The sequence below is a fragment of the Dermacentor albipictus genome, chromosome 6, assembly GCF_038994185.2.
Source record: "Dermacentor albipictus isolate Rhodes 1998 colony chromosome 6, USDA_Dalb.pri_finalv2, whole genome shotgun sequence".
Classification (NCBI taxonomy): domain Eukaryota; kingdom Metazoa; phylum Arthropoda; class Arachnida; order Ixodida; family Ixodidae; genus Dermacentor; species Dermacentor albipictus.
In genome coordinates this window covers 122113186-122137888 of record NC_091826.1, presented here as the reverse complement: position 1 = coordinate 122137888, position 24703 = coordinate 122113186, and the positions used below count along the sequence as shown (strand labels likewise).

The following is a 24703-nucleotide window of genomic DNA, read 5'->3' as shown; positions in this document are numbered from 1 at the left end:
TCGTGTTCTCGGATTCGCACGTTCAAACAACGGCCCGTCTGGCCTATGTAGGTTTTGCCGCATGCCAGGGGAATCTGATGAACAACGCCAACTTGGCAATGTAAATAGTGTTCTTGTGCTTCATGCCGCAGCCACCTTGCTTCTTTCTGGCGTGATGTCTCCCAATGCGGGCGCAAAGGTGACTCAGCTTGCAGGGTGCCGAGAAAACGAGTGGGACACCATGCTTGGTTGCTATCTTCTTCAAATTATGTGATGTTCTGTGAACATATGGAATTACAACTGGCTTTGAAGCTTTCTTGACAACATCAGAGTTTACTTTTTGGGGCGCTTTTAGCCTCTTTTCGAGCGTTTCAACCACTGCCAGCACAACCACATCAGGGAAGCCAGCCTCTTTCAGCCTGGAAATTTGCATGTCGAAGCTAGCCTGCATGGCATGCGTACATGACTTCTTCAAAGGTTGCTCAATAATCTGTTTAGCAATGGCCCTTTTGGTTATTTTAGAGTGAGCTGAATCATATGGTAATAGTTGTTTTTGTGTGCGAGGGCAGAAACAGCTACAAACGTGCTCTTTTCCAAAGGTAAGTTTGAGGTCAAGGAACTGCAGAGTGTTATTGACAGGGAGCTCATGTGTAAAGGTTAGACCTAAGGCATTATTCTCAAAGAGATTTAAAATGTCTGCAATGGCATAGTCATACATAAAATCATTTCTTACTTTCAGCAGTACAAGAAAATCGTCAACATACCTGAAAACATGTGCTACTTTGTCGTTGTCATGTACACCAAACAAGGTGCGGTCAATACTCGATAAAAATATATTGCATAAAACTGGTGCTACGCACGACCCAATGCACAGTCCCTGTCGCTGCAAAAAGGTTTGGTTGTCAAAGGTGATAAAAGTAGCACTGAGATAAAATTCTAAAAGGGCCAGGAAACTGTCCACCGAAATGCCTGCTGAGTTTTGGAAACCAATGACATCGTTAGCTTCAATGCAGCTACGCACTGATTCAAAAAGTGGCTGGTGAGGTATGGAGTAGAATGAATCTTCTACATCAACTGAGAACCCAAAACCGATTGAGTCAACTGCCTGCATAAGCGAAAAAACATCTTCCGAATTCTTCGTGGCAAAAGGATCATCAATATGCAACATGCTCAAATGCTTCTGCAGAAAAATACTAATTTCGTGTTGCCATGTGCCTTTCTCGCTAACAATGGCTCTGAAGGGTACATCAGCCTTGTGCGTTTTAGCGGAAAAAAACACAGACAAGCTATGGGTCTTGCTGTTGTTACAACATGAGACAGTTTGGCTAGCTCTAGGTTTCGCATAAAGAGATTGCGGCTTGCTTTACGCGATTACGCTTCACGGGTACCTTTTTGAAGTTCTTGAGCACAGCTGCAGTAGCTTTTTCGTTGAAAAGTCCGGAGGGCAGAACGACGAAGCCACCTTCTTTGTCAGATTCGATGAGCTGGAGGCCATTCCTTACGAAGAAGTCGTAAACAAAGCTTTTTGAGTCTTTCTTGTAAACAGACTTGTTCACTGATTTTGCCAAGCTGTTGACGCCGTCCAATAGGCACCTTTCCTCGTCTTCCGGACCTGCTTTCCTTGAAATTTGGCGGTTCGTGGCTAGCCATTCATGGGGTTCCCATGCTGGTTCGAAGCAAAATTTCGGGCCTTTCCGAAGTAGTGACGACACTTTGTTTGTGACCGCAGCTCCACCCAGACACACCAGGTTACCTCGCTGGGGTTTGCTCATTTTTCCAAGCGGGGAAGTACCAGGTTGAGCGTTTGCCTCCAGTACAATTCTGTAGTCTGAGCCGTCTGTCGCCTTATACCTTGCCATTTGATTGCAGCTAACCAATGAGAATCCCTGGAAAAGCACAGGGCTCGAAGCATGTCCTGGTACAAGCGGATTGGACGCCATAGTTCCGATCGCATGATCTTGCAGATGCGTTTCGCATGTCCTACTGGAGGTTTGAGGTGTCCAAACAGGGCATTGACTTCATCCGGGATGTAGCCTTTCTTGAGGAATAGGCCCACAAGTCTTGCACGGCAGGAAGTACTGATGATATCCGACATGACCGCTGATACTTGGCATGATGGAGGGCGAACACAAAAGGAAGAGCCCGATGTAGAAGAAATGAAGTTGAGCAGGATGCGCTGTTGGGCAAGTTGGTTCATTGTAACTGGAAACATTGTTAGCGCTTTCTTGACAATCACATGTAAGAAGACAGGACAGGCGCAAACTAACAACTGAGGTTTATTCGAGAAAAAACACTTATATACGACACCATGCCAGCGCAGGCGCTTCAGGGTACCAGCAGCATAACAGAAGAAAAAACCCAAAATCAGAAAAAATCAATGGCGTGGCTTACCTAAACATACTATCTAAGAGACGTGCCTCCCTATTGTACAGCATGACCGATGTGTCACTGATGCATGCTTGTCCCTTCTTTTTTATATAATATGATTCAAGAAGTTCTCGTGCTTTTTCTTTATGACACTTGCGCAGGATCTTAACTTGGGCGAGCAGAGGCCTGCATTTGTGGTCTAAGCAATGCATGGGTAAATGACGTTGCTCCCGGTTTATAATTGATCTTTCGTGTTCTCGGATTCGCACGTTCAAACAAAGGCCCGTCTGGCCTATGTAGGTTTTGCCGCATGTCAGGGGAATCTGATAAACAACACCAACTTGGAAATCTAAATAGGTGTTCTTGTGCTTCATGCCGCAGCCACCTTGCTTCTTTCTGGCGTGATGTCTCCCAATGCGGGCGCAAAGGTGACTCAGCTTGCAGGGAGCCGAGAAAACGAGTGGTACACCATGCTTGGTTGCTATCTTCTTCAAATTATGTGATGTTCTGTGAACATATGGAATTAAAACTGGCTTTGAAGCTTTGCTGACAACATCAGAGTTTACTTTTTGCGGCACTTTTAGCCTCTTTTCGAGCGTTTCAACCATTGCCAGAAGGGACAAGCATGCATCAGTGACACATTGGTCATGCTGTACAATAGGGAGGCACGTTTCTTAGATAGTATGTTTAGGTAAGCCACGCCATTGATTTTTTCTGATTTTGGGTTTTTTCTTCTGTTATGCTGCAGATACCCTGAAGCGCCTGCGCTGGCATGGTGTGATATATAAGTGTTTTTTCTCGAATAAACCTCAGTTGTTTGCGCCTGTCCTGTCTTCTTACATGTGATTGTCAAGAAAGTGCAACCATTGTTTCCAGTTACAATGAACCAACTTGCCCAACAACGCATCCTGCTCAAATTAAGTTTTTCGGTGCAGGCGCAATGAAAGGGATTCGTCTACGGGTAGTGGTGTTCAACGTAGCGCTGCCATGGGCACTCATGTTCCCGCTAGCAGTATCTGCGCCTATACACAAAAACAGAGGGGCTCCGTGACGTATAATCTTATCGGAACAGTGCGGTGCGTAACACCCTCGATCACGTTCCTTTGTCTTTTCGCGTAACACGAGCCAAACACCACCAAGCCCCGGCAAGTGTGCGTTATCTAATCGCGGCGAACAAGCTTCGGCGTGCCAGCCTAACTCGAAACGGTGCGCGTCATTGCGAGTTCAAATAAGAAGCCTTAGGCGCTTCCGAAGCGACCACAGAGCATCGGCATCATGCGCGTCGCACTTTCGTGGAGCGTTCTCTGGCTGACACTCGCGACGGCGCCATGGAAGTCGCAGGGGGGTCCTGTGGCTCAGCCGGCGGCTGACTGGAAGCATCCCGGTAATTATTGACGTAGTGACTGAGGGGCATATTGATGCACAAAATGCAACTTCCCGACCGGACTTGTACGTAACAAATTGCATGTAACGATTCACCTGTAAGCAATCACACGTCTCTACGCAGTCTTTGTAATTTAACGATTCCCTTCTTGATTAGGCAACGCTCACTAAAATTCAATGACGTTTTCCAGCAAACGATTGCATGTAACCAGTTACATTTTTGATGAAACAAGCTCTAACTCTTTACGCAGCTTTAAGCGCTTAAAATATGTGGGGACTACTGTGTCCGAAGGGCTGAAAACGTGTATATGGTTTACTCCCTTCCCGCAATTGTGCCGTTTCTCCACGATCACCTGCACATGGCCAGCTTTCAGATTTACACACCTGCTTTGGAAGTCCGGTCTCTGAGCTTTTCTTTTAGAAGAAATTTATCTTTCTTTCTCTCTGTTTCCTGGAAATGCTTTTAAGCGGGCTTCATGGCCAGTAACAGCTGCTTCTCAATTCTCTTTCGCTTAGTGCATCCAGTGATTTGTGTAATGTAGACAGAAGTATTTTGGCCGTTAAAAGCGTTTGTTTCTGTGTGACACGTGACTCATACATCCAGTCTCGCAATTCCAACCCACGAACTGTACCTTTAGGGCTGAATAATCACCAGCTTTACATTAAACTGCATCGCAAACGTGAACGTTCGCTGGCATACTACAATTATTCGTTTAGGTCTAAATGGCTAACGATCGTGAAAGACGGCGTTAGGAGGTTCACGAGGTTTTGGCAGACAAACTGAAACGCTCTACTATGGCTCGATAGCCGAGGCTACTTCGGACCTTAATGGCAGCGAATCAACAATGGACAACTTGTCATTATTTTACTCGCCTATTGGGAGCGCCTTCACTTAGCTCCAGCTACAATGAAGCGTTGCGCTTCGTAGAGAAACCAGGCCTCAACATCGCGGCACTAAGTGACCACAATCTTGTGCGCAAGCTGCTTGTACGCTACAACACATCCCTTATCTACAGCCCGCACAAAGAGCTAGTCTTCAGTGTCACTTCAAATAGCTTTAAATCTAGCTTGCACAAGATAATGTTGAAAAGCCATTCTTAGCGAAGATGAACATCTGAAGGGCTACGCAGGACGCATTGAAAGAGCAAGACCAGCTCGTTCTATTAATTGTAAGGAGGAAAGTAATGCTAAAGTAATTGCTGAATTACTTTCCTGGCACAGTAATTGGTAACTGTAATCAAACACGTTTAGAAAGAAGTAATTGTAATTGGTTACTTTTGTTCTGTAACGTGTGCGTGCCTGATAACAGTGAAACAGCAAATGCAATGATAGACGCTATAGCGAAGGGCTATGAATTAATAGTCACGTGGAGAGTTCTATAGAACGTTGTCGTGAACCCAAGCACAAGAACGTTTCTTGCATTCCGCTAAAATTGAAGTGTGGCCGCCATATAGGCGGGTACCGAAGCCGGTATATCTCAGGCTGACTCCGATCCACTGCGCCACGTGAGTGTGGGGAATGAGCACGGCCTTGACGCAGTGCAGAATTTTGACACTATAGGAATCCACGAGATCCGAACACCGATGAGTTGGCGATGCGAAGTCAGTTTCAAGCCTGAAATGCTTGTAGCGCCCGCTATCGGCGTCGTTCGAGTGACCTTGAGCCCATAGCCAGCGCAGTTACCCGCCCGCTCAAGCGAAAGCACCCGGGCAAGTTGAACAATAGGGCAAGTTGAGACAACAACGGGAGGTCCCCCCCTTACACACACCACATTCCCACATCTTGTACATTACATACGCTAGTTACTCCCAAACAAATTACAAGAAATATTGCTTCCGAGTTCTTCCCAATGTTTGTTCACCGTATCACTCAAGGTGCAACTTCTAGTACGCTGAAACTTTATTTTTAATTTCCAATAGTGACGTCCAAAAGGCAGATACAGGGCACCATACGCTTCATTTCTTCGAAAGGGAATTTGCAGCGCATCTACTGCGCTCGCCGAGCTGGTGTATGGTGCGGCGCCGGACGCGTCTGGAAGCGCTGCTCCGCCTTCATGGGGGAAGAAGTTTGGAAAGAGCACTACGTCACGCACCCAGCCTTGTCAAGCGAACGCTCCGTAAGGTCAGCCCTTTGCGCTGTGGCGGCCCAAGGCGTCAACTCTTGCGTCGAGATCGCGGAGCAAGAATCGAGATTCGCTGGGACGTTTGGTTGCGCATCCTTCAGGCGCTTTTCTCCATCAAGCTGGGCAGCATCCATACGGACCAGTGCACAGTACGGCGCGGTGCGGTGTGTTGGGGTGTGCCGTTGCGAACATGCAATACACCCGTTTTAAGATAGTGGCTACTGTCGTCTCCAAGCAATCTGCTTTGCCGGCTGCCATTTCATGCCAACATGCATTCTCGATTGCAGGAGAGCCATATTTTTTTGTTCCCTTCGTGAGAATCAAGTCGACTTCCAACATTTTGGTGGTGTATTCCAACTCAAGGCCTCACGAACCATTTCGTGCAAATTTTTTTCATGAAGTCACCAAATTTTTAAAATTATTTGAGGCCAATTATTTTAGAAGAGATTTGATTAGAGCAAGATCAGCATTTTATTTTTTATTTTCTGTTGTCCTTTACTATGAAATTGTTTTTCCACGTTTCTGAGTTTCTGATAGGCAAGGTTTTAGAGGAACAGTGCAAAAGGCTTGATATTTCTCGGACCGGAAGCCAAGCGTGCGTTTGTCAGGCTCTGTGTGACGCTTCATTCCTTGCGCGGTGAGGAAAGAAAATCGCGGAGGCACAGATGGCAAAGCATTTTCTGTGAGTCGCGTCCACGCGAGAGAGGTTGCCAGAGTATCGAACAATTCTTCGCTGTCGTCAGCGCTAATTTGTAGCTCAGAACACGATGCACCGAAGCATTTAAGTTTGTGTTCTTCATCTCAGAGTGAAAAAATCATCCTAGAATACCTTCCAGCATTGAAACAGCGGCTGTCATCGATGCAGCAGCCTCCCTTTGCGCCGCCATTTATGAAACAGACAGGAAGACGGACTTCCGCTATGTTTGCGTCAACAGCGCGCTCGAAAAAATATTTTTTCTGCGAGACCGGCACCACTGACATATGCGACAGTGACGCGAAAATAATAAAACGTCAGCCAGTTCGTTATGGCACTCCATAGACTAATGTAAATCTCTGGATGAGTCATGACTGGCATATTTTGGAAGAAACGCCTGGGTGAGTTGGAGTCTTACTTGGCACGGAAAGGGCTAAACAGATTTGTCATCACAAATTGATAAACATTGACAACGACTTAAGTTTAGCGCTTTGAATGCTGCGATTTCGTTTCTCTCTGACCTACCTGCGGGTTGAATACTCCGGCGAGTGTTACACAACTCGCAGTTCTTTCAGGCGGTCCCAGTTAGTTGTACCAAATGCTAGCACGCGCTCCAATATGTGGGGAGCCTTCAACGATCATTTAATCCAGTAGGGACACCCGGACATCAATGGAAATTGCAACTGGGTACCTTTCACGAATTTCGCTGTGCCCCATTTGATGCAAGCAATGTTTGTCTCGTCATGACGCCAACAGATGTCGCAACCGGAACAGGTCTCCTCCTCTGTTGGCAAGTTCAGCTCGGTGCCACCGGCAAACCAGAGTAATGCGGTTGAGCAATTTGGACAGAACACGATCAGTAGGCAAAAACCTAGACAGGTGATTTTTTGCGTGTCTATACGCGTAGTGCGCGCCGACGGACGCGCCACTGGTGGCGGCCTTGCGCAGAACACACGAGAGAGGAGCCAGCCGCGCGCCGTACTCTGTTGTGTCGTTGAGAGTGCTTCTCTGTCTTATTAACGTTATCAGAGCACAATAGGCAACACCCTTCGTATGTGTGGGGTAGCCAAAGCTTCAAGGAATGTCCCAGAAGAATTTTTGCAGGGTTGGGGGCTCAAATACCGGCGAAAACTGGCCGGCGATACGGTTCTAATCATTCCACGCAAAGCCTCATCAGCGGGAGCAACGGTAGCAATGGATCGCCGCTTCGGTGGGAAGTTCCTTGTTCTCATCCATTCCTTTTTCGCGTCGGTGTTTCTTTTCCACTCGAGCATAGTTAGACGCGTAAGCGAGGAAGTTCGTCTGCAGTGCCGTTTGCCGCTTATATTGTTTTCCGCTTGTTTACCGCGTTACGTTAGCTAGGCAGCACTACTGAACGAGCGCATGGTGTTGTATGTTAAATCTACTGAAGTTTGCATACCTGAAATTGTTGGTTTAATGTGGCCCGGTAAATCCTCGCACCAGCTGTTGCGCATTTCATGTTTTTACATCTATTTTATGCGTGGCTATGCACATGTTTAACTGTTGCTAGTTGCTTCATGCATAACTCTTATTGATTTTTTTGAGCTACGAGGTTTTCACCCTGCCTCGTTCGTAAAGGGTATAAGTCACGCTGTGTCTCATTGGAATGAGACCAAGCAAGTGCTTTATTCTTTATAATAAAGCAACAGCTTTATTCTTATCGCTCGAGAGCATCTTAGATGTAGTGTTTTTTTGGGAAATGTGTTCAGAAAATAGGTAGTTTCGGGCGAGAATTGCTAATATATGCTGCATATGGTATTTTTGTTCCACTTTTCGCTGAAAAGTTCGCGTCACGTTTGGGAAATCGTCACACCTCGATGCTGTCCGAGCAGACTTAACACACCGAGTAATTGCTTGTTTCACAACGTAGTCCCTTCTCCCATGTGAATTTTGTACTCCACTGAATTCTTTCTTATTATGCTTACGACGCCGAGGACTAAACCCAGCCTTGCCGCCAGCGCTCATCTTCTGTGACTAGCGCTGCTCTGCCTTTAAATATAGCATCTCTCTCACGTATAATAGAGATAAAAGTACTGAGAAGTTAGACTATCTTTGTACGCTTCGAAGCAGCTCCCTTGGAGAATTTAAAATTGCAAGAACAGCAGCGGGAAAGGCAGTTCATCGGCGTATGCATCAGAATTGCATCGGCGGTACAGCGCTAACAAGCGCTTTTAATAACCCGTGCGTTTGGTGACTTCGTTGAGTGGTCCACACGTTTCCATCTATAAACTTGTAATTACTCTTTTTGGTCTGACTTTGACTGCACTTATTCGGCCATGTCACATGTATTCATTCGCAGAAAAATCACAAGCGCATATACAGACATCGCATCATGTGGATTTGTTCGATATAAGTCTGCGCTAACGACTGGTGCTTATTATTGATGTACAGAAGCAGCATTACGGCAAGGGCAGAATAAAAAGAAAAAAAAACTATCGAGACATCGCATTACTCAACAAAATTTATAAGCTAGTTAACATGAGCTCCACTTCATGTAAATGGGGTTCATAGCGCTTGTCTGCGGGACGCACCTGGCACTTATGTTGACCATGCTCCCCCAACACCGGTAACATCGTGTTCATATCCGCTCCCACAGAGGTCAGCGTCTTCCCTACAGCTGTCACCGCAGAAGGAGCAGCCTGGCGCCCGAACAAAGGAGAAATCGCAGCCGCGAACTTCAGCCACCCTTGCTGCAGGGCGTTGTAGTCGTCTACTGCTCCCGCGCGTACTGCTTGAAGCGCCCGCTAGGTGGCCATCAGTGGCGCCTCTGTAGGCGGTTCACGAGGCGTATATTCCTCGTGCTTCGCTCAAATTCTCCCCTGTAACATGCTTCGTAATCCTAGATAACAAATTATTTTTGCCCACCACTCCGGTCACACAGTAGTACTCTTGCTATGAAGCTCACAGATTAGCCGGCACCTCCGCAGACGAAAGTAGGAAGCAACGCAAAATTGCCAGTCATAACAATAGACGAAACTATTTAGAACTGAGGTTGAACAGCGCGAATGAAACAACGACACGATGAAACAAATACCAGAGACAGGCGCTGACTAGCAAGTGGTAGTTTACTTGAAGTTCTCGAGCCATATTATACCTTTTCCATCATGCGTACGCAAGCGACATATACATCCGCAAAATTAAAGACATCACAATCTTTCGTGCAAAAAAGCTATTTCTTTCTCTGACAAAGCAAGAGAGGGAGCGCTTACACGTTTATCTTCCCGCTTTCGAATGTGATATGCGTCTATTATTTCTCTTATTTCCCTGTTGCTTTTTTCTTTTCTTATGAATTTTGTCTTTTCAAATATGGGAGTGCACGGAGTCTTGTCGCAATGTCCCCTAAATGACCTCCACAGCCATTGTTCACGTCACTGCTGTGCTGACGAGCTCTGGCATTGAAAAACTGTCCCGTTTGTCTTAGATAAGTTTTTCCGCAGCTCGGCGTTATCTGATAGATAACGTTCCGCGTGCACTCAGTGAAACGAGATTTATGATTGGAGGTGCACAGGCGCCTTTCGAGCGTTTTCATGCGATTGCACATCGAGGGCTTCACTAACCGCATTTTCGATAGATGCAGAGAACTTACATAATTCTGTGCCGCGCGATGGTTTAGTGTGCACTGTGGGTAAAAGGATACAAGATTTGGGAGAACTGAATTTTCTGAATTCTGTCGGTTTGAACAGCAACAATGTTCTAACGCTTTTAGATTTTTATCTTTATTCAACTGCCATCAATTATGATGGGCAGTTGTACATCCAACATGCTGGCATATGTATAGGCTCGGCCATTGCCCCCATATTGTGCGATATAATTTTATTCCTCCCTTGACGCTGTAATCAATTCTCCCAAATCTTAAATCTTTCTTACGCACAGGACACACCAAACCATCACGCTGCACCGAATAATATAAGTCCCCCACATCTAATAAAAATGCGGTTACTGCTGTCCTGGATATGCAATCGTATGAGGACGCTCGAAAATGAAAATGTATGTGTAACTGGTGCACGCATGCCAATACTGGAAAGGTATAAAATGGCTGGTGAATTTCAAATGAATTTCCAGTCGGCAGCCCGGGCTTGTCTATGGTATTTGTTTCTTCGTGTGGTTGTTGTAGTCGTGCTGTTCAACCTCGGTTCTAAATATGAACCAAATAGCCCTCATCAAGGTCTTACTAGTGCAAGAAACTTTTCCGTCGTGAACGGTAAAAACTGCTTTAGTACTTCTGTAACATCGTCTTTTTATGTTTGGCTCTTGCGTATCAGCGGCTACAGAGTCTTCATGACCGAGCAGACATTCCTCATGCTGCAAACCACAAGTAGCGAAAGTGGTTCATGATGGTAGTTCTAAACTGACACGGAGTGTCATATAGTACCCTCACCATTGGACCATAGTTCAGTGCTTAGAGTGCAAGACTGTCAGCGGCGTCATTTCCAGACAAACTGACGCGCGAGTGAAGGCACTTGAATTCTAGATTTAAACCCAAGTGAGTTAGCTGCATCAGGCTGCACAATGACCTTAACATTCCCGGGTGACCAAGGGACTCCGACCAAAAGCGTCCCCACTACACCGCATTTGTGCCCTGTCAGCTCGAACTCCAGCGTGGTGGCATAAGATAGGAATGTCGGCATCACCGGTGTATGAGAACGCCGTAGCAGAGAGCCAGGACAGCGCATGTGTCGTCAGTTTATTGCTTTTTTTTATCTTCCTCTGGTGGTTCTAGTGTAATTAGCTCTAAATCCGCTCTAACTCGCTTTTATGTCCTTTTGTAGTCACCAACGTGTTCTCTATGTAGCGACAATGGGAACGTGAAGCATTACTTGATGGAATGCCTAGAGCTCGTCGAAGAGTCACACAAATTCAGATGTAGAGCGGCTCTGTGCGTGAACGTGCAGACCTCAGTGCTCCCGCAGGGGCTCTGAATTTTCAGGAAGGAGAAATCTTTCGTCGCACTGAAGTTTAAGAGGCTGATTTGCGGAGCAAGTAGTCACGTTTGGCTGTATTTGCTAATGGCCGCCAATCGATTGATATAGTAAGACTTGACTTGGTGGAACCTCGGGGGCATTGTATTGTAGCGGCGCGACTATCGCCTCCAAAACAGGCGAAGAAGATGGACTCACGTGCAGGTACTGCGAGAATAGAACACGCTAGCGTGCTCGAATTGAGCGGCCGCGGTAGCTTCCCGCGGCACCATGGCTGGCCTGCCTAAATAAATCGCGGCTACGGCGGCTACCTTTTCTTGCCACCTCCCTCAATTTGGTGGCCCGACGACCGAACCCAGCCTCCTAAAAGTATCTTTCCCCTATCTCGCCACCTCGATTGTTGCCAGTAAGAGTGTTTATCTTAAGCGACACCATTACGTCACTATTGCTGTGTGGCATGTTTGCGCCACGCAAGGTAAAATGAGATTGCCCAGGAAGAGCAGTTTTCAGCACGCATTTTCAGAGTTACTTCCGCACCCTACGTCTCCTTATGTTGCGATGGCCGTTGTTTTCTCTTGCGGAGGAGAAAAAGTTGCTGCGGATTTTCCACGATGAACTTTTCATTATAAAGAACAGCCTGGTAGAGTGGGTGGCAATGTAGGCATGAGAATGACGAGGAGCAAACCGCTGACCTTGAAGTAATGATTTATTCTCGTCATGGACGTCGTTTGTAGCCAACGTGCTACAAGTAGGGCCACAATAAAAAAAATTGCGAAAACATGTCATGAGTGTGATAAAACAATTTCGTTTTTTCGTACTTTTTCTTTGTACGGTTATCTTGATTAATTGTTGCCAACAAGCTTCATGCAGACTGTAGCCTGTTTGTTATACACATAGGAGCAGTGAAGAGACAAAAAAAACTAGTCAATCAAAAGAACGTATATTATTCACAAAGGTGGTTCATATTGGGTTGAATATATAGGAGGATGGCCACGTAGCTCTAGGATGCAAGGGAACCTCCCGTTTTGAGGTGCATGAAAAGAAGTGAGTAAGCGACATTGATTACACATTAGCAGCGACTAGTAAGTACAACTGTTAAACATAATTCTCATACAGCATAACAGCACTAGTAAACACAAGAACCCTGACGTCAACATTCTATTAGAAACATGATTTGATTTTTTCTTAAATATAATACAGGATTGACATTGTTATAAATCGTTAGGCAGGATATTCTAATATGCTACAGCTGCGAATTGGGCCGTGTTTCCTATATATACTGCACACTTTAAAGCAAACCTAGTATTATCGGAATTGTAAAGGCATACCTTCACATTAATTGGAATGAGAATGTGTATATTCTTGAATAGTGCGATGATTAGGTAAAATTTACCCAAAGTGTTAACGAACGGATTTTATATTACTGAAGGAATACAAGGGCGTTAAGATTCAGCCCCTACACTGTAAAAATGTTTACACCCGTAAGCGTGTTTTCTACTCGCACTCGTAACACCCTTACTGTTAGGGCCTACTGTTAGGTTGCAAACAAATATCCGACAAGAGAATTTCACAGGGAGAGATATGTCACTCTCCTGTCGGATATTTCTGTGTGCCCAAGGCTGTCAGAATGATTACATAGTTTTCAACTACGTATTTTGTGATCGCACGTCTAGCTAGAGCTCTGTTGAAGTCTTTCATAAATTTTTGTAAGGTTCTAACGATTACGCAGTTACCGGTGCGGCAAGAAAATGCCCTTATGGCTGTAAACATTTTTACAGTGTACTTCTTAAGTCAGTATCGGACCCAGTTTATTGTGCGTTTGGTAACAATGGACCACTAGTAACTTGTAAAGTTCACTATTTATGCTGAGCTCTTCGCCGTTCCCGTACGTTCTGATGTTCCCACGAAAAATAAAATTCGCAAATTTTTGTTTCTTGGTCACAGCTACGTAAGAAACAGCCCTGAATTGCTGCCAGTAAAGTTATTAGATGTCTCGGCGCTTGTACGGCGACCGGAGACAATAGAACTAAGGAACATGTATTATGCCCCATGGCTGTGGCCCCTTCGGATTCCTAATATACTTCATTGCCTAACAAGAGCACACTGCGGCGAAGCTGACTCAAGGATAGTAGTTAATATGCAACGCATATTATACCTTTGCTTCAAGCGCCTTCGTTAGTGCATGTCTCGATCTGAAGCTCTGACGTTAGGCCAGTACTGCCTGCAAACTAATGGCTTGGATTGAAGTCTCACTTGGCCTAGCTACCTAGCGCATAACGACAATTGCGATGGCGCTGCATGACGAATATATTTTCCGATGGGGTTGGGGCAGTTTTTCGGAACATTTCTGATCATGTACATACTATCGGGAGAATTAGACTGAATTTAGGAGTCTCTCAGAAATATGGGCAGACTTGGCAGGTATGTATATGTATTAAGTAACATATTAAGTGTTCGAACGTCCTAAAGCAACCCGCGGGACAAACCAGTCTCACCAGAACGCGGCAGGCAATCGTACCCGCGACCTTGTGCTCGAGAGCAGAATGTAATAGAGGTGCGGAACAATCGCTGGGGGTTTCAAAAACGCCGCCTCCGATTGATGCGGCAGGCTCTCTTTCTCCCTGTCGCGAGATGTAATGGTGCTATTGTCACCGTTATCAGTACCAGGTTTGTGCGTTACGTTATCGTGACCAATGTACGCACATCGAGTCGACTCATGTGACATGAAACTATCAGGTGGTTCTTTTTTATTTGTTCTCAGAACTTTAAGCTTATCGCACAGCTCGAGTACTGCGCTGATGCGATGGATGGTGATTACGAGTGCACTTCTATGTCTTGCATTCTGCCTGCGCGTGTTCAGTACGCTAGAAACTTCGACCAAATCGAGAATTGACAACGTGCAGAGATAAGCACGATAGCTGATGCACAAGATGCGGGCACTAATCACTGCGAAATTATCCAAAACTTCTACACAAGCGATAAAAGGCACGCACGGCCGCACAAACTTGCCCAGAGAAAGAGAGAGCGCGCGCGAGAGAGAGAGATCCACTTCGCCAAGATGTCTGTTCTTCGATTTGACCCCCTTTAATTAGTTCCCTGTACTATATTGACCAACGTCAAGCGCAATCGGGCAGCTGTCACCGGCATTCTCACGGTGCTGACAATTTAGAGCCTACTTTAGAATTGCTACGGTCTGATGCTGCTGCTAGTGCTGTTGCTTACCAAAGCGCACTTATCAACGTCTTGAACGGGAAGTGCAATGGTTATTTGACTGTAAGATAGCGAGGGCCATTCACTTTGCTAAAGAAATAACGATGTCGACTAAATTCATTCGCGTATATTGCTTCTACGCAGGCAAACTTTCCGAAAGCTGGGCAGACACAAAACGTAAAAAAAATGCATCTGCACGACGTAACCGTAATGTGCCCGCACTAATGTAACACAACACAAGGTCAACTCGCTTAGCAATAATGTAAGCACCTGTAAAATAAGCCAGCGTCCAAAATCCCCCCCCCCTCCCCCTTACGAGCAATCCGTATAATTTTGTGTTTCAATTAATTGATGTCTGACACACTCCCCAGTGGTGGTCCTTTATGCCACCGGTGTATTTTAACTTTCTTCCACGATTGTTACATTCAGAACAGTTATTATCAACTGTTTCTTACGTTTATTATCATATACGCTAAAAAGTGGTTCTCACTGACAAGCCCACACCTAAGCTTCGGCAAGAACAAAAGTGCTGGCAGATTGTGTCCTCTTGATCGGCAAGGCGTACGATTATCAGGCGCTTTCTTGCACTCTTGCCCAGGAGCTTTGATAACTGCCCCTCAAATGCAATTCGTAAGTATTAGTAGACTGGCTCTGCTTAACTGACAAGTGTGTTTTAGATAGGCACACAGAAAAGGAACAATAAGCCACCGCAAAGAAACAAAATGTTCTTTTAGAACTCTATTTCTTAGCTACTTTTACCGCAACAGGTTGGCAAGCAGGAGACAAAATAGTAGAAGTTTCATATTTTTGAAAATTTGGCGTCGAAATCTCAGTGCGGGTATACGTCACAGTGACGTCACGGATTTCTGAGTGTTTCTTTTGCATCAGAGTGGTTTTTGAGACAGTAGAAAATACCGAAATACCTAAACACCTCGCATTGTCGCTATACAGTCGTCGTCATGTCACATTGCTCATGCCGTTGTCCTGCTATCGTCATGAATCTTCTAGAGTACAATTCCAGTCCAAATTATCGATAGAAAAATAACTGAGCCCCAGCAAACGCCGTAAAAGATGTATGACGTCACGGCGAGATGGCTAGGGAATTTCGAGGTGTGTTCGCTACCCGTCTCTCGATTTTTTCTGTTTTTCTTTAGCCTTTCCCAGCCTACCGACCTCTTCTCACAGTAAGGGTGGCCTTTGTTTTATTGAAGACGCGTAAATCACTAATGCAGCTTCCATAATTTTTTCAATTTGGTGGCCGATCAAAGAGACTTGCCTTCCCCGAGGTCGTCCCACTTTCCGCCACGCTTTCTGCGTGATCATTGCAGTTTACTAGTACACAGTCTTCAGCATCGGTCCACCGCAGTAATAAAGGTAATAAAGGCTTAAAATATTTCACTTAATTAAAGCATGTATGCGCTAGAAGGCATATATATGTTGAAGTTATGATATTTAAGCACCATTTGTGGTTTCAATGTGTGATTGCGCACAGAACAAAGCCCGATCATCGGCACATCTGCAGTGGTAGCGGAGCTTGGGTTCCAGATAAGCCGATTCATTTGGTAATTCCACCCCCGTGACTGAGCCATTCGGCGAGGGATCAGTAGCCACGGTCAGCAAGGCCCAGAAGAGCTCGCATGAAAAGCTTCGCCTTCATGCGAGCTAGACGTTTACTGTAACCGCCCAAGATAATTCCTAAAGCATGTGATATTCCTTAAAGGGGTGGAGACATGAAAATTTCCCTCATGCGTTCTTCAATCAAGCGTTGCGTACTGCTTCAGGAAGCCCGATACACCCCGCGGGATTCATATATACACGATAAGTAATTTAATAATAGCATTATTATACTGAGCGATATTGGTTTTGGTTTCTGGGCTCCGGGTGATGCTATGACGTCATAGGAGAGGAAACGCAACCCGGCTTCGTCACGTGGGTCACAAAAATAGTGACGCAAAACTGCTGCGTTGTCTGCTCGCGCATACGCGTGCTCTGCCAGCAGAGGTAAACTGGCGATTCGAAGTGCATGTCGCGATTATTATAATTATTGCGAAGAGCGACAACAACGCTAAGAAATTATTGCAGCTTGTGAGAGTCGGTGATTCATTCCGAAACGCCGTAAGCTTTAGCTTTGAAATGAACCGGAAAAGGCCTAGCGATAGTATCGGCGGCGCCGAACGATCCGCGGCGGTGAGGCTGCCGTCAGTGCCAGAGTGACCACTCCTCGGTCGATGATTGGCCGCTTCGCCGCACGGCTGCCGCACAAATGGGTCCTGGGCCCGTCTTCTCTGCGGCCAGGAAGTCTCGCCGTTCGCGAGCAAAACCGCCATCGCACGGGAGCCCGCGAACGGTAAACCGTGTGCGGCGAGTTTTCGTGCCGGTAACGTGGACGGGCCTTCCCCTTGAGAAAGGCCCACGCGAACGAGACCGCTCCGAGCTGCCGAACTATGCGACTGGCAGATGCTACGTCAACTGCTCTCCACGACAGCGTTGTGCATGTCTCGGTTAGCCAGGGGCCAGGGTTAGCTCGGTTACAGTGTTCTAGAAGCCTGTAGCATAGAGAAAGGATATTTAGAATGGCAGGAAGCTGAGCTAGTTGGTTAGGATTCGTAATGCAAATGAGGCGGAAATTGCATTCGGACCTGGACACAAGAGAGAGACAGACAACACGAACGCCGCATATCCTGGTCCCTTTCGGAGTCGGCCGGCTATCGTTACACTCAACGTGTAAAGGCCCGTCCACATTACCGGCACGGCAACTCGCCGCACGCAGTTTGCCGTTCGCGGGCCGCCGTGCGGCGTTCGTGCTGTGCACAACTCTCCTTTTGTGTCCGTGTCTGCATGCCTTACCCTTCTTTGCATTAAGAAAGGATTTCCATAAGCCTGTAGCTCGGTCATAGTGCAGGCTATACTCGGTCGCTCGGCTCAGCAGGCTCAGTAATCGGCATTTCATCGCTACTCATCATACGTCACGTTTTTGTGCTAGTGTCCTATGACGTCAATATTTTCGTTCCTCAGCTGTGACGTCATAACTTCCGCCCTAGCGATGGGTCTCGACCACGAGAAGGAGCTTTTAATGCAGTTTTGGAGCTGAATTAAAATTGTTTTGAAATGTTTGCAGCGCCCAATACCTCGTTGTGGGTGTCCTTGCATGCGGAAGCAGCCTACAACATATTTTCTATAGCCTCAAAATTTGGCGTTCCAACCCTTTTAACACCTTTCCCTCTAGGCCCCGGTGAGTGCGCAGTCCGTGCCTTAGTGTCGGGGGCAGCAAGCATAACGTGGCGCTGTTTTCTGGCGCTAAGCAGAACCGTTATATTCTTTATTGTGCAGGAGTACTGGCCTTGGAAAGGGCAGGAGACTTCGAGGGAGATATCCTCCGGCCACGGAACAATTCCGCTGATGTGAGTAGTGCTTTTGCTTCCTTTCAAACGCCCTTCCACGAAAAGTGTCCGCACCGCTCTCAGACGGGGGTGGCGCTATCACATGAGCTATTTCTGTCCGCCATGTTGCCGCTGTAAGCTATCTTATGTTGCAGAAAAAGAAAGCAAGGAAAGAAGAAGTATCGCTGGTTCATTGAAATTGAAAGCTGATGACTCCTACATTTACTTCAGTCTTGTCAACTATTGCATATTTCAAACAGGACAAATGTTTCTGGGCAAGATAAAAACTTCAAATGAATCAACAGTGAAAAAGCCAAAAAATATCTGAGCTTTTAGGCGCCGGAACCACCATATGATTCTGAGGCATTGCTTATCGCAATGCTAGCATCATGCTCGGACAAGGGCAGCTGCACAATCATTACCAAGCTTTGGCTTCGAACTGGGCAAAGCCCGGCGCTCTGGTCGCAGACAGAGACCTAGCTATTTTCCTTCGCAAAGTTGCTTCCATTTCATGTTTCGCATTCGCAGGATAAACGAAATAGAGGCAGCTTTCTCTAGTCGGGATACGAGGCTTATGCTTGTAAAGATCCAAAATCCTAATCCCAAGCTCCGTTCCGATGGTACGGAGAACTTCAACTTCTTCCTGCAGATCTCGCGGTCCGTAAACTTTCGCGTTCGAGTGTACCCTCGTACAAGCCTGCCCGTCATTGTCGTTCATCTGCTAATGCTGTTTGGTGACTGCATTTTCTCATGCACAGCGAAATGCAGTTACTGAAAAGGACGACCTGTGGCCTGGAGGAATCGTTCCTTACGTCATCGACGCTAAACTCAGTGAGTGAAGACGGCGGGATATCGTAAATGATGGTCCATTAGTTGCTTGTTTCAAAGTTCTTTGTGCTTTCTTTTCCCTGTTTTTGTACCTCATTGTTCCACAGTCTATGGAAACAGGCAGTTCTGCCCTAAGAGCGGTGGATTGAAGCCAATGGCAACGAAGCTCTTCTAATGGTGTCGAACAATACGCGGGCTCAACATGTTGGCACGACATAGCGTGGGAGGCAACACTTGCAGCGAATGCGAAATAGTGTGCACGCAGATAACACGCGTCTAGAAACGCTCGCGTAGTGTCTCTAGATAAACTAGTTTCAAGGTAACGCCATCCTTTCACCTATAGCCACCGTCCTCCACACTTTCGTGCTCTCCCATCACTGCGCGTCAATGAACGATTTCGTGCGGCCTCCTGGCATTTCGGACTCATCGCGCTGGTCACTAGCAACAGCGAAAGGTTCCAACGTTCCTTTTTGTATCACGGAGCATGCTTTCCTGCAACACACGCATGCGTAGGGATTTCTTGAACAGCATACAATTTGAGAACACACACAAAAATATATATATATATATATATATATATATATATATATATATATATATATATATATATATATATATATATCTCCCTCTATATATCTCCCTCTATATATATATATATATATAGAGGGAGAGAGAGAGAGAGACGAAGCCATTTTCTTCTTATTTATTCAGACTGAAACAACCGGAGCGTTTGGACGATCAATGCGTTCATGCACGATCAGTGGCCAATCTATTCCTCTTGTATTCTGGGCTTCCGAAATACAAAGATAAAAACACGAAAAGAAAACGGAGTCATCCTGTAATCAACCCAATTCTGTGACGAGTACTCAGAAACGTGTCTTGAAGTTGTAAATCGGCGCTACTTTGATTGCGTCTATATATTTTGGCATTGGTTCTCACATGCTTGGTACCGCGAAAGAAACAACAAGTTTTGACTACGTAGTCTAAAAAGTCCTTGAATGACCTGTTAGCGGTCCGGGCATTCCTTGGCAGCTGTACTCCATCTCATTACCCCATGCAGTGAAGCTCCGGTTAGCCACCCAATAGCGAGATCAGGCTGCGTGTTTCCAGACAGGGCGGACAGCTACATTTTACGTCACTGGTCGTTCCGTGAAGCTTTCAGTCAGTTGACGTCGCGCACATGACTGTCAGCGGTGGGCAGTGCAGAAGCCCTCGGGGGTTCTTTGTTCAAGCTGGCTGACGCAACTGGCATTGAGTTTTTGCTGCTTCGCATGCAGTTGGTGAGATTTAGACTAAACGCCTCGCGAACCGCAGCCTTGGATTGTGTTTAACAGGGTGTGAACTTGGGCGAGTTGGTGAACCATTTTAACTTGCTGACAGGGAGGACTTAGGCGAAGGTAGATATACGCACTGTGTTTCTTTGACATGCTTCTTCGTCTACGACTTCTCTGTAACGCCTTCTAACGAATTACATAGCGTACTCTGAGAATTTAGGCACGGTGCGCCGATTCTTTGCCGACTTGTTTTCCTTTCTTCCCCTTTTGCCCGGCCATTGCTAAGTATTTACCGCGTGCATGTTTATTGTACATGTGTATTCCTATTTTCATTATTGCATCATTGCATTAGTTGTTTACTTTGTTCTTCTTTAAGAGCTGAGCATTCCCTTTTTTTTTGACTATTTGGTTCGGCCCAACACGACGGTTCCGTTCAGAGTTAGCGATGTGCTGCCCAGACACGGCACACGTGACACTTGTGCTTATGAGAGCTTATTATTGATTGCGTTGATTGCTTTGGGGAAACAAACGAACTGATTAAAGCGCGGAAACCGTGCTTCGGCCTTAATCCATTCCGCATGTTCAACGCCGAGTAAGTTATGCAGGGAGAAGTGGGTGCAATCACGTTGCTTTCACATCGGCAGATCGCACTACGAAGAAGATTCTGCGGGCAATGGCCGACATCGAGTCTCAAAGCTGCTTGCGGTTCGTGGCCCGCAGAAGGCATAAGAACTACCTGTACATCATGCGTGGAGATGGGTGAGCAACCGTTCTGAATATTTCGGCGGTGACCTTACACGGTATGTTTATTATGCGGTCTAAAATCAAGCATTTGTCGATGCTGTTATAGTTGTAAACCAGTGACACATGTTATGCTGCGTTACACAGTAATGCGTGATAACTGCCCAAATGCGGTCATTGAACTTATTGTAATAAGATTGTCGCGCAAGAAGTAAAGTTGGAGTGAATACTGCGAGTAGAATTTTGTGATGGCTCTTTTTTACAATATAACTTGGAATTCGAAAAAAAAATATTTAGTCGTTTGGAACTCTACAAATCAATATCAAAACCTGTCTGCAAATTGCACCTATTACAATGTTAAAAGCGGACGAAGTTTTTTTATTTATTGCTGAAGTAAAACCGCCATTTCATGAATAATAGACTAGCGAAACTAACGTATCCGAGATAAGCACATAATGTAAAGCGTAGCTTCTTTTGATGGCTCCGTCTCTACTGAGTGCCCTGTCACGTTCGGTCTCGCATAAAAGTGACACTTTTCATGATAATGAAGTTTGTGGTTCATTGCTCCAAATTATAAAATTTTGAGCGGTATTCGCAAAGTTGGTTAGTTTTTAAAAGACAAAACATCGTCCGTTCCCATCACCTAGTCTCCAAGCGACGGCAAAAAGCATTACATTGGTTATCTCCGGCTAAGTAGAATTCGCATATTTTTCAACTCTGGCCAAAGTTAGCTGGGACACCCTGTAATGTGTCCCAATGCATACAGTAAGTATGTAGGTTCTTGTGTTAACCTGTTCGCTAATAACGGCCACGCCATAAGCGTGTGCGTACCTACCTTTACGAGTCATACAACATGTTCAGATGTTTCGCAACGGTTTTTCGGAGCGTCTTTCTAGTACGGCTGGGAAGAACGCTTTCACAAGGTGATGGGATACCAGGAGGCGAACGCGTCGCATTTCTTTCTTTATGCGCAACGCAGATGCACCTCGTTCGTTGGGCGCCTGGGCGGCGCTCAGGAGGTGTCCTTAGGCACAGGCTGTCTCTACCGGGCTACCATCGTGCACGAGCTGATGCACGCGGTAGGCTTTGATCACGAGCACTCCCGTTCGGACAGGGACGAATACATCGACGTCTTCACGGAGAACGCGGAGCCAGGTATGTAAAGCGGCGAGATCGAAGATCTGCGCCCTCAACTTAGGTAACAGGTTGCGCGGTGAGTGCATTGTTTCGTTACAGGGCGGGTCTCAGTGCCTGAGGACAAAATGCTAGGGGGAAGGGTATAAAATTAAAAAAATGCTATATGCAAACGAGGAAAACGATGCGACAGATTTTGATAAAAGCAGGTAGACAGGACCGAAGGTTACCGAGAAGGGAGGTCTGTCGGCCTGAGGTGCAGTCCTCTAGTCACTAGCTACATTGCGCCGGGAAAAGGCCAAATGAAGAGGATTATGATAGGAGATGATCACGGAAGGAAGAGGCAGAACATTTAACGGGCAAGTGCGCTCGAAGCCTGCGATGATGATGATTTATTGGCAGCCCCTTTGAAACGGGCCGGGGACAAATCGTCGCCTAGCCTGCTTGAATTACTCAGGTATATTATCGATGTTTTCCCGCTAACATTCTGGTATACGCCTCTTTAATCTTCTCTATCTATCTCGTACTGCTGCCTACACCTGTAATGTATCGGGTCATTTTTGTCTCTTCCCTACTTTTTTCCACATATTTATTTTTTATTTCAAGAAACCCCTAAAGGCCCTCACAACGAGGGTATTACATAGGGGGTGACAAAAATTCTACAAGCAACCCAGAGAAGCGTATTCAAGGAATAGGCAAAGAATAATAATAAAAAAAAAACAGAACAACAACACTCAATGAGACATAATGAAAAAAAAACGCAACGTAGTAAACAGAACACAAAAAAATGTATATATATTAAAAATCAAACACAGTGTGGTAATGGAACAAAACTAGAAAAAAAGCTACTCATCACATTCATTTTTTAGAAGTTCATGAAACTTGGACGAATTCATTTCAGTTGCGATTGAAGCAGGCAGCTGGTTCCACTCAATAATTGTTTTGGGTATGAATGATTTCGCAAAAGATGAAGTGCGGCAAATGATGCGTTTGATCTTGAAAGGATGGTCACGGCGTGGAAAGACCGCCGATGGTGATTGAAAGAAATCGTCATGAAGCAACGGATGATGGTAAATTTTGTGAAAAAGTGTTAAGCGAGCAAGTTTGCGACGATGGGAAAGGTTATCAAGACCAGCACGAGCCTTTAACAATGTGACGCTAGTGAAACGTGAGTAATCTGAAAAAATGAAACGAGCAGCACGGTTCTGCAGCGATTCGATGTTATCTATGAGGTAGGTTTGATCCGGGTCCCATATGGCTGAAGCGTACTCGATTTTCGGACGGATTAGGGTGATATAAGCAAGTTTACGCACAGGCGCTGGAGCGTGTCGAAGGTTACGTTTTAAGAGGCCAACAGAACGGTTAGCAGCTGCTAAAATCAGATCGATGTGATAGTTCCAGGTTAAGTCGGACTGAAGGTGAACCCCTAAATATTTGTAAGTAGAAGCTGTCTCAACTGTTACGTGATTAATAGTGTATGCAGTTGGGATGCGGGAAGAGTTTCTTGTAAAGGAGACCAGCTTTGTCTTAGAGTGGTTTAGCATCATTAGCCACGATGAACACCAAGTGTTAATTGAATCGAGGTCAGTTTGTAAAAATTGGTGGTCAGTTTCACATTTAATGGCTCGGTACACAACACAGTCGTCCGCGAACAGTCTGATTTGGGAAGATACACAATTGGGTAGGTCATTAATAAATATTAGAAAGAGCAGGGGACCAAGCACGCTCCCCTGGGGTACACCGGATGTGACTTGAGCCATCGAAGAGTTAGAACCATTAACAGCTGTGAACTGAACGCGAGATGAGAGGAAGTCTTTAATCCATGCTAAAACCTGAGGGTGAACATTGAGATGCGATAACTTGAGTAGTAGTCTATGGTGGGGGACCCGATCAAATGCCTTAGAAAAATCGAGAAACAAAGCGTCGACTTGAAACCCGGCGTCTACTAAAGTAAATAAGTCGTTAGTAAATCCAGCAAGCTGAGTGTCGCAAGAAACTCCCTTGCGAAAACCGTGCTGATATTTATATATGATGTTGTGATCTTCAAGATAATTAATGATATGGGTGTGTATGACATGTTCAAGGAGCTTTGAGAAGGTGCAAGTCAGTGAAATGGGTCTAAAGTTTAGGGTATCAGAGCGGCTGCCAGATTTGAAAATTGGGATTACTTTAGCTACTCGCCAGTCATGAGGGATGCAGCCAGATGATAAAGACTGAGAAAAAAGTGCAGAAAGGACTTGAAAAATACTCTGAGATATATTTCGAAGAATTTTGTAGTTAAAGCCAAGCGGGTCGGTGCTTGTAGTATCTTTAAGGTTATTTAATAAAGAAAGAATACCACCATCACTTATAACTATAGAGGGCATGGAATAATCGTGAAGTGAACTGAGTGCTAAAGAAGGGGTAATGACTTCATGAGTGAAAACAGACGAAAAAGCGTTGTTAAAAAGTTGAGCAGAATGGGCATCATCCAGCTGATCACCATTGCAATTTGTTAAGGATGAAATGGGGCGTGAATGTGGGTTAATTACGCTCCAAAATCTTTGGGGATTATTACATAGCATAGTGGGTAAGACGTCACTGAAAAACTGGCGCCGGGTGGCTTTCAGCATTATTTGGTAATCCTTGTCGCTTTTCCTGTAGGTTTCCCA

General features: G+C 45.7%; 1 protein-coding gene across 1 annotated transcript in view; it reads left to right on the top strand.

Annotated features, from left to right (window-relative positions):
- The first annotated feature begins 3571 nt into the window (after positions 1-3571).
- Positions 3572-24703, top strand: part of LOC135913804 (astacin-like metalloprotease toxin 5) — a 34021-nt gene continuing 12889 nt past the window's right edge. Inside the window, exons 1-5 of the mRNA XM_065446495.2 lie at positions 3572-3730; positions 18026-18096; positions 18834-18906; positions 20822-20936; positions 21898-22073. Of these exons, the coding sequence (XP_065302567.1) occupies positions 3622-3730; positions 18026-18096; positions 18834-18906; positions 20822-20936; positions 21898-22073 (544 nt within the window). The 5' untranslated portion in view covers positions 3572-3621. The remainder of the gene's footprint in view (positions 3731-18025; positions 18097-18833; positions 18907-20821; positions 20937-21897; positions 22074-24703) is intronic.